Raw genomic sequence first — 11423 nt, forward strand, 5'->3', positions numbered from 1 at the left:
CATACTGTAAGGGGACCGTTAAAATTGATTAAGGAAAAGTGGCTTACTGAACATACTGACTTGAATCTTTTAGACTATGTATCTAGATTTAAAGAAAAATTGTATACTGCTTGTCAAATTGCTCAGAAAAACTTAAAAAATGTACAGAACAAGATGAAAATATGGTATGATAAAGATGCCAGGGACAGAGTTTTTGAGCCTGGTGATAGGGTACTTGTATTTTTGCCAGTCCCTGGACATCCTTTACAGGCTAAATATTGTGGTCCTTATACAATAGAGAGTAAAATTAATGATTTGAATTATATTGTAAAAACTCCAGGTCGGCGCAAACAAAATAGAGTGTGTCATATTAATATGTTAAAACCATATTTTGAGCGTACTAATGTTCTATGTGATAGTAAACCAGTTGCCACTTTAGGCATGGTTAAATTTGAGAACAATCATGACAAACCAGATGTAATTGAACCAATTTTTAGTTGTAAAACTATGGAAGAGACAGTTAGATTGAAAAATTCAGAAATTTTGTCAAATTTAGATTCAAAACTTGCACATCTGTCTTTTGATCGTAGAGAAGAAATAAAAACTTTGGTATTTTCTTTTAAAAATCTTTTTCCAGATGTGCCAAACAAAACCACTGCTGTTTGTCATGATGTTGATGTCGGAGATGCTTGTCCAATTAAGCAACATCCTTACAGGCTCAATCCACTCAAACTTGAAGTTATGAGAAAAGAAATTAAATATATGCTTGACAATGATATTATTGAGCCGAGTAACAGTGAATGGAGCTCTCCTTGTCTCCTTGTGCCAAAACCAGATAAAACTTTTCGTTTCGTGACTGATTTCAGAAAAGTAAATTCAGTCTCAAAATCTGATTCCTATCCGATTCCAAGGATAGACGATTGTATTGACAATATTGGTCAAGCAAAATTTGTGAGCAAATTTGATTTATTGAAAGGTTATTGGTGTAACACCACTAATTCGGGCCCGGCCAGAAAGCACATACCAGAAAGTAGTACATATTTAACACAAAATAGTTCCTACGCATGGACATATCTTTCAAAATATGTAGAATATTTTATTAATTTTGGTATCAAATGAAAGCTACATGACTGGTGATCATTGTAGAACAATTTTTGACTGATAAATTTGAACAATAAAAAAATGGCATGAAATTTAAAAAGGAGGGTACATTTTGCCTTTTTGTCAGATCGGAAGTACCTGTTTTGGTACATCCGAAGATCCGGGAACCAGTTCTTTCTTATATGCAATTAAAGGTATGCTGATTTTTTCAGTACAGGATACCAGAAGGTGTTGCTTTGACATACAATGATTGTCACTTTATTTGAACTTAAGATAAAAGAGCTGTGACCACTCGAAATTGAGGAATTTAACATAGAAAGCAATGGGGCCATTAATTAGTGGTGTACTTCCTATTACAGGAATCTGCACGTGCACCCTTGACATTGAGGTAAAAAATTTGAATGTTTTGATGAAAATTTTTGAATGATTTATTGAAAATGAATATTGCGGAGTGGAAAATAAAACAAAAGGACAGAATTTTAAATAATATGACTGTCCAGGGTCCACACAACTGTTGGATATGTGATCTTGGAGGGAAGGGGCAAAAATATTCCACCCTGTGTGTTAAAATGCCATGGGAGATGAAGAAAAAAACTGTGCTTAGCCATAGATTTGCCTACATGATATTTAATGATAATTTTGAACTTTCAGAAAGTTTACAGGTGTCACATTTGTGTCACCGGCACCATTGTGTGAACCCTGAGCACCTATCATTAGAACCAAACCATGTCAACATGGACCGACAAATTTGTCGTGGAATTTATCCACCTCGGTGTAAAAAACATGAACCGCACAGAGACTGCATATTATAAAATCTGAAAAAGGTACAAATAAAAGTAATTAACAATCCATATACAAAAAATAACCAATATTTACAAAAACAAACAGAGCATGCTGAAATTAATGAATTTTTGGGTGTCGCTTTGGATGTGATTGATATGCATGGTCATTGGTCACAACATTTTTATTCACACAATTTTTATCATAGTGTGGATCTGCAATGCCTTTGGAATAAAAAGCAGGCTGTGAATAATGTATCAATGCATGAAGACGATACCTTCTGTTGCGACTTTTTGCACGTTGCAATTTTGCGACATGACTACGTTTATGTTTGTATATGTACAATTGACGCCTATCCCTTTGTTTCAGTTTCCTGATAACTTTTGGTGCTGTTATTTTAACACCAAGCTGTTCAGTGAGCAGGAGAGCAGAATTAGCAAACCTATGATTTATCATGTGAACAGCAGCATGTGCACGACCTGGGAAGTTACGCGGGAAGCTTACATTCTTCGGATTACAACGACTCAGCGCACGATTGAATGCTTCACTTTTCTGTGTCGAGGTAAGAAACCGTACTAGATTTAAACTATTGGGACCAAGTAAAATTCCTATGCAGTTTTCCAGTTTAACTTCATCATCACATGTCATTCTACATGTGCTACCATTTGGAATAAAATTCTTTATCCAATAATTTGAAGGCAAACCAGCACACACATAAGAGTTAACCTTACAAGAGGATCCACAATAACCTTTGTAACACATTACTATAGTCTTAATTACTTCAGGCATGTGCTGTTTAACTGTATACAGTTCACCCTGGTGCACATTAAAGCTTTGATTTAACTCTGCAACACACCTTGCTTTAATATCAAGTGCAAATCTATTCTTTTGATTAAGCTTGTTTGTACCAGCAAATAGATTGGGACTAAATGTGCACCTTGTAATAGCCCGTTTCATACTTGCTGATAAATGTCGAACATCACGAAGTGCCTCAACATTGGTACCGTGTACTTGTTTTACACCTTGAAATGCTCTACTATCCCCATCAGTTGTTATGTGGGAAATTTTCAAGTAATCACTGACCTCAGTTGCACACCAGCTGCTGTATACTCCCTCATTACCAATGGAGGCATCTTCAGCAATATTTGCTGTACACACACCTTCATGATTAGGACAGACAATTTTAAAACCCTTCCCTTTTAATCTAGCAGCTACACTACAGAGTTTATTACCAGTAAACAATGAGACAATTTGTTTGGCCGAAGTATTGTTTTCGGACATTGTGCAAACCACCTGGGTACCAGCTTGAAACGGTGTAGTGCCACTATTTATAAGAGGGTTGTTATATCGACAATCGGATTCAACTCTAACTAGTTTTTCATCGGATAGCCCACTTATTCTATTTTCTTCAACCAATTTCTTTCTTATGTCTTGCATACTTTTTTTGTTTAATTCCTCAACCTGTTTTGCAACTTTATTAGCAGTCTTTTGCATGCCAGATGAGGAAGGTGGGACAATGTTAGAAATCATAAGAATATCTCTTAAATTCTTGTTTGATATCGGAGAAGTTATCAGACCACACTGGATCTGTACATTAAGCTTTGCAGCCTTCGGACCTCTTTTGTTTGATTCAACAGTATCATACAATCTGTAATATTTGCTTACAAAATCACATTTTGGACATTTTAGTCTCTCACGCCATACACAACCCCACTGTTTTGCATTTTCAGCATCAAATCTTAAATGACCATCACAATCTGACTTATCATGTTTTCTAATTTCAGTGGTAAAAAGTTTTGCTACAAGCTGAGGATTGTACACTTTATTTGGACCAGCATCAATACAGTCATTAGCAGCCTGAAGGTATTTGTCAACTACATCAGGATTTTTGGGCTTTGGTCGAAGGAGGATCTGTCCGACAGGAGTTCCATCAACATTATCAATTTTCATGACACCATTGTGACTTTGTATTACCCTTTGGTCAAAAACACTTTGAGAAAGCCGACACAAGTGATTTTTCTTGGATATTGTGATAAATTCAAATTTTTTACCTCTATTCCAAGGGACATAACCCTTTTTAAAACCATGAATTTTTGAACACTTACTTCTTTTTCTAGTCATTTTTTACCTCCAAACTGCTTAAACTGACATTCAATGATGATCAAATTGTAGCCAATCTATCACTTTCTAATAAAAACCATTATAATATGTACAAGTTCTTTTTATTTTATCAATTATAGCCTAAAATAGGACCCCTACCTCTGTTCAGATACATGGTTTAGAATTTATACCTGCTGAGGCAAATACATCCTAAGATATGATTGTTAATTGGATTAAAGATGACAAATGGACTTTTAATCTTTAGATAACCTATTCCTCCTGATAAACTGAATTTTATTTGAAAAAAGTATGAAATTGGCAGAAAAATTGGCAGAAATTCTTAAATATAAACTTTTTTTTAGCAAAATTTTGAAAATTTAACCAATATAAATTAAATTCAAATGGATGATTTTAAAATTTTATGTTCTAGGCTGATGGTTTAATGTATGAAGTGAACTAGGAAAACAAAAAAATGCACTTAAATCTCTTTTTGAGGTTTTAATTCAAAGTCTAATGTAAGTGGTCATTTACCCCATTTTAAAGACTTATGTTATAGAAATAAGCTGAGATAGGGGTTCTAGTTTTTTTTATTTTTTTCAGTAACCGTGTTATGTAGACATGTAAAATTTTAAACGCATGCTCAGAAATGATTTTGGAACATGACTGGTGCATTGAAATCTCTTAATTTGAGAAAAAATTCTGTTATAGGTGTAACACCACTAATTCGGGCCCGGCCAGAAAGCACATACCAGAAAGTAGTACATATTTAACACAAAATAGTTCCTACGCATGGACATATCTTTCAAAATATGTAGAATATTTTATTAATTTTGGTATCAAATGAAAGCTACATGACTGGTGATCATTGTAGAACAATTTTTGACTGATAAATTTGAACAATAAAAAAATGGCATGAAATTTAAAAAGGAGGGTACATTTTGCCTTTTTGTCAGATCGGAAGTACCTGTTTTGGTACATCCGAAGATCCGGGAACCAGTTCTTTCTTATATGCAATTAAAGGTATGCTGATTTTTTCAGTACAGGATACCAGAAGGTGTTGCTTTGACATACAATGATTGTCACTTTATTTGAACTTAAGATAAAAGAGCTGTGACCACTCGAAATTGAGGAATTTAACATAGAAAGCAATGGGGCCATTAATTAGTGGTGTACTTCCTATTGGCAAGTTCCATTGACACAGAGAGCTCGTGAAATATCAGCTTTTGTTACACCAAATGGCTTATTTCAATATACTGTAATGCCATTTGGCATGAAAAGTGCTCCAGCTACATTTCAAAGAATGATCAATAATGTTATAAAAGATTTAGACCGTTGTTATGCTTATATTGATGATCTTATTGTATGTAGTGATAGCTGGGAACAGCATTTAACACATTTATATGATACCTTTGATAGATTGTCAAAATCAAATTTGACTGTTAATCTTGGTAAAAGTGAATTTTGTCAGGCCACTGTTGATTATTTAGGGCATACAGTTGGCCAAGGTCAAGTAAAACCTATTATGGCTAAAGTGGAAGCTATTTCCAAATTTCCACCTCCTACAAATAGAAAACAACTTATGAGATATTTAGGCATGATTGGATTTTACAGAAAATTTTGTTCAAATTTTGCTACTGTTGTTCAACCATTGACTCATCTTTTACGGAAATATTCTAAATTTATCTGGAGCGGAAATTGTCAAAAAGCTTTTGAAAATAGCAAATCACTTTTAATTGATAGTCCAGTTCTGATTACTCCAGACTTTGAAAAACAATTTAAACTTGCCGTTGATGCAAGCGATGTAGGAATAGGAGCTGTTTTATATCAAGAGACAGATGATAATGTTGAAAAACCTATATCATATTTTTCTAAGAAATTAAATAAACATCAGAAAAATTATTCAACTATTGAAAAAGAGTGTTTTGCAATGTTGTCAGCACTTCAACATTTTGATGTATATTTGAATCCCACTGTATATCCTATTCTTGTTTATACTGATCATAATCCTCTCACCTTCATGCATAAAATGAGAAACAAGAATCAGAGGTTGACTAGGTGGAGTTTATTGTTACAGGAATATGATGTAATTGTAAAACATATTAAGGGTAAAGATAATGTAATAGCTGATGCTTTATCTAGAGGTTATTAAATCACTTTGTATATATTATGTATTTTTGTTTATATTATTCATGATAAGTTTTTGTTACACTAAAACTTCTTTTAAGGGGGGAGGTGTTATGATATTGTAATTATTATGTTTATTTATGTTGGCCTAATTTGTGTTGTATGGCCTGATAGTTGTTTACCAAATAATCTTATAACTGTGCAGTTTAGGAATCACTGGAACAATCACAGAATGATTGGAACTTTCTAGAATGATCCTTAAACTTTCCAGGATTTTCCACAATGTTCCATTATAGAGTGTTCTAGAATTTTCCATGACAACACTATATATACAGACACTAAAGTTAAACTCTCATAATTAAACTTGGACATAGACATTGATAGACATTAGTATTCATAGCATTTGGATTGACACTTTTATTCTAAAGACAACATCATACTGGATTGTGACATTAGTAGTGAACGTAATATTCAAATTGGATTCCGAAAGATTTCCGGATACAGATAAAGATAACAGATTGGACTCATATTTTGACAGTTAAGTTAACAGTAATATTTGTTTAATACCTTTTGTAAACTTTTGTATATTAAATGTTGTTAAATTTTACTATTGATTTGTGTCTTTTGTTGGCTACAATTTAAAGGCGATTTCTGGCCGTAACACCGTCCTCTGTCAGTCCATCCGTAACACTTTTTTGTAACACTTTTCTCAGCTACTATGTATTACAGCTATTAGATATTTGGTATCAAGCATCAGGTTGGGGTGCTGTACCGTGTAAGTGGTTTTCAGGTCTGGTGCTCATCTACTTCCTGTTTACAGACTTAGTACATATATTAGACATAGGGGTATTAATGAAAAATTTTCATTACACTTTTCTCAACTACTATGTATCACAGCTATTAGATATTTGGTATCAAGCATCAGGTTGGGGTGCTGTACCATGTAAACGGTTTTCAGGTCTGTCGCTCTTCTACTTCCTGTTTACAGACTTAGTACATATATTAGACATAGGGGTATTAATGAAAAATTTTCGTAAGACTTTTCTCTGCTACTATGAATCACAGCTATTTGATATTTGATATCAAGCATCAGGTTGGGGTGCTGTACTGTGTAAGCGGTTTTCAGGTCTGTCGCTCTTCAACTTCCTGTTTACGGACTTAGTACATAAATTAGACAGGGATATTAATGAAAAATTTTCGTAACACTTTTCTCAACTACTATGTATTACAGCTATTAGATATTTGTTATCAAGTATCAGGTTGGGGTGCTGTATTGTTTAAGTGGTTTTCAGGTCTGCTGCTCTTCTACTTCCTGTTTACGAACTTGCAGATCCTATAATGATATGGTTAGCGGGGGTAGACTTTTGTGAGTAATAGCTCACAGTTCATCTTGTTTAATATTTAATTCCTATCTTGAACCTGTAATAATAATGAATTAATAGAAGTTGTATCACTCAAAACTGGCAAGAGAAAAAGGAAGGCTCCTTCAACTTTCACACCAAGTGATTGGTAAGTATCAAAAATGTAAGTACACATTGATTAACTTTGGTTAAAAGTTTACGTCCGAGTTCATTTCTCAGATACTATGTGGCCTAGGATCATGTAATTTGATGTGGGGATGTAACTTTGCAAGCCTGTCAGCATCAATACCAAAATAGGTCAATTTGACCTCCATTTCATGCTTGATTGACTTTGGTTAAAGTTTACGTCCGAGTTCATTTCTCAGATACTATGTGGCCTAGGATCATGTAACTTGATGTGGGGATGTAACTTTGCGAGCCTGTCAGCATCCATAACAAAATAGGTCAATTTGACCTACATTTCATGCTTGATTGACTTTGGTTAAAGTTTACGTCGAAGTTCATTTCTTAGATACTATGTGGCCTAGGATCATATAACTTGATGTGGGAGTGTAACTTTGGGAGCCTGCAACATCCATACCAAAATTGGTCAATTTGACCTACATTTCATGCTTTTATTGACTTTGGTTAAAGTTTACATCCGAGTTCATTTCTCGGATACTTTATGACCTAGGATCGTGTCACTTGATGTGGGGATGTAACTTTGGGAGCCTGTCAGCATGCATACCAAAATAGGTCAATTTGACCTACATTTCATGCTTGATTGACTTTGGTTAAAGTTTATGTCGAGTTCATTTCTCAGTCACTATATGGTCTAGGATCATGTAATTTGACCTACATTTCATGCATAGTTGACCCTCCTTAGGTAAAGCTCTTACTTTTATGAATTATTGTGTTTTATAGGTTTGTCTTAGGTACAAAGAATGTTGCAGATGAGGCGAACTTTGTAATCATGGATTACCCTATGTTTTAGCAAGGCACATTCACTGATCATACAAGGTTAGTGCCCTGAGGGGCATTTCTAGAATTATACAGGCCCTGGAGATAGTTTTTGATTTGAAGGAGAATTCAATTTGTGTTTCTTTGGACATCTATAACAGCATCCTGTTACAATTATATCTTCTTAGGTTTTGCTCTTTTGATATAAATTACATGAGTTAAAAAGTAGTCTTAGATTTAGAGTGCACTTATTGGCAGTTATATGCATGTATTACTTTTGCTTATATAAAGAGGTTTATAGCATTGTATATGAAAATCTCTGTTAATATCGACCTACAGGGGATGCATGATGCCTTGATTTATAAAGGTAAATCTAAATTTATAAAGGTTTGTTGTTATCTTGAATTGTGTCACATTTTCTTGTTTAGGGGCTTTTTACAGCTTACTTTATGTTGTGGATTCTTGTCCATTGTTGAAAGCCGTACGGTAACCTGTAGATAAATTTTTATTTGTACTTGGAACCTTTCCAGATGACTGTCTCATTGACAATCATACCACATCCTCTATTCTTATAACTAACTTGATAAGAAAATATAAAGTGCATCTTGAAAAAAAGCCATGGGATAAATATCAAAAAGGGATGTAGCTAGTCTATATTGTTATTGATATGCTTGTATTATACGCCTTAAATCATACTTTTCCTATAGAATATTCAAAATCTGCACTTCAAACTAATGAATTACACTATACAAAGGATGTATACGACAAAAGTTTAATCACATTATCAGCTGAAGTTCTGTTCACCCATAAAACATGGACAGTTGAAGATTTGGAAATTTTCTGAAAATACTGTGTAAAATTAATATAATAGTTAATACTTGTTTCATATGACATTTTACTTGCTTGTTTGTTGTGTATAAGGTATTGTTTTTTATTTCTTTGGTCAACTCACCTTTTTGTATATTATTTTATGTATATAATTTTGTTTTGAGGACTCCCAATAGATTAGCTAAATTGTATGGGGTAATCCTCAGTTGGTAGAGTATTTTGTCTTGCTTCTACAGTTTTCAGGCATCAAATTTTTATTGTATTTATGTTCATATATATATGTAAATACTTGCATGTCCTAATGCTTAACTGGCAGGTCGAAACTTTCCTGGTTCAGTTTAAATTAAACTTAGAATTATTTATTTTTATTTGTTGTCAAATATTAAATATCCTCTGAATACAATTTTTGAAATGAAAATAAAAATTGATGATTTTTAAAAAATTAAAAGCTCAAGTTTGGAATAGTTATGTACATTAACAATTATGTACTAACTTTTAGAACCAGGAAGGTCTCAGGGAAAGTCAGATGATATAGATATTTCTTGAAACCATGAATTTGATTCCTACCCTGACTGATGAGACCAAATGGAAGCAAATTTATAGGTATATAAATTTCTAGTTTTAAGCTCACCTGACCTAAAGGGCCAAGTGAGCTATTTCTATCACTTGGCGTCCGTCGTCGTCTGTCATCGTCAGTCCTTTAACTTTTTCAAAGATCTTCTTCTCTGAAACTGCCAAGCCAAAATGGAACCAAACTTGGCCACAATCATCCTTAGGGTAACTAGTTTAAATGTTGTGAACGACATTTCTGCCGGACAACCAACATGGCTGCCAAGGCTAAAAATAGAACATAGGGGTAAAATGCAAATATTAACTGCCATCTTGGAAACTGTAACAGATTGAGAAAATCTGACAGGGTGACAAATGTTCAGATTGACAAGATCTACCTTAGTTACTTTTGAGTTAAAATTGTCGGATGGCCCCCGCATAGGGGTTATTGCATATAAAAGACTATTTTTGGCCAATTTTAATGTTTTTGGCTATTATCTAATAAGTTTTAATAGATAAAAAAAAAATTAAAAATTGCAAAAATGATCAGCAATAAAAGCTCTACAAACAAGTCATTGATCACTTAATATTAGTGTTGTCAACGGTTAACCAGTCGAACGACCGAATACCGAATACCAAAAACGCTTACCGGTTAACCGGACCTTTTTAAAATTTTAATAAAATTGATGTAAATGTGTACTGAAATCATTAGTAAATAATGTGAAATGATTGTACGAATTGATTGGTACTTGATTAGACAGATCAATTGTTCAGTTTATTGATTAATCTTGTTAACCTTGAAAACATTTAAATTTTATTACTTAATTAGCACATAGACAACTTGTCTGTCAGCTCCGGGCAAGTATAATGTAAACATAATTAGCATATTAAGTTTATTTTGAACAGTTGTAAGCTGAACATGCTGAATAAATTTTACGATTTAGTTTATTTCTTCACTTTGACTTTATATTGTGTGTGCGTACATGTAAATATGCCACCTCCGTCATCTAAGGCTTGGTCTTTTTTTAAACGTAATGCCGACTCCAAAATAGTGAAATGCAAACTATGTGAAATGGAATTAGTCTATACTGGTGGTACAAGTAATATGCTGAATCATCTGAAGTTAAAGCATCCCAATGACTTTTCTGAAACGCCTGAGAAAGTTAAGCAGTCATCGGTTTTAGACTTTGTTCAGACACCCAAATCTAGAAGATTTTCGTCTACTCAATCTGAACTAATAACAAATTCAATAGTGGATATGATTATATTGGATTACCTACCCATTCGCATTGTTGAGGGAAAAGGATTTTCAAAACTTATGTCGATAATAGCTCCAGAATTTAAAATTCCGTCTAGAAATACTATAAAATCCAGAATAGAAAAGTCATATAGTGACAAAAAAGAGAGTTTGATTAAAGAGTTAAATCTCATTGACAGCGTATCCCTTACTTCTGATACATGGACATCGAATGCTACAAAAAGCTTTTTAACAGTCCAGAACATCACGTTGACAAAGACTGGAATTTACAGTCAAATGTGCTTGTTACTCGTGAAATGCCTGAACGCCATACAGGCGAAAATCTTGCTGAACGACTGAAATCTACAATTTCAGAGTTTGAATTGGACGGTAAAATTGTGAGTTCTGTACATGACAATGCTAGG

General features: G+C 33.7%; 1 protein-coding gene and 1 long non-coding RNA gene across 2 annotated transcripts in view; both read left to right on the plus strand.

Annotated features, from left to right (window-relative positions):
• LOC143051952 (uncharacterized) overlaps nt 1-9387 on the plus strand; it is a 45982-nt gene extending 36595 nt beyond the window's left edge. Inside the window, exons 7-8 of the mRNA XM_076224936.1 lie at nt 7527-7593; nt 8349-9387. Coding sequence (XP_076081051.1) covers nt 7527-7593; nt 8349-8418 — 137 coding nt within the window. The 3' untranslated portion in view covers nt 8419-9387. The remainder of the gene's footprint in view (nt 1-7526; nt 7594-8348) is intronic.
• LOC143051953 (uncharacterized) lies at nt 989-4076 on the plus strand. Its single transcript, XR_012970963.1, has 3 exons — nt 989-1468; nt 2230-2422; nt 3645-4076. It is a non-coding gene; the product is annotated as an uncharacterized LOC143051953 (long non-coding RNA).
• Nucleotides 9388-11423: the final 2036 nt, after the last annotated feature.

Source organism: Mytilus galloprovincialis, chromosome 11 (assembly GCF_965363235.1).
Source record: "Mytilus galloprovincialis chromosome 11, xbMytGall1.hap1.1, whole genome shotgun sequence".
Classification (NCBI taxonomy): Eukaryota; Metazoa; Mollusca; class Bivalvia; order Mytilida; family Mytilidae; genus Mytilus; species Mytilus galloprovincialis.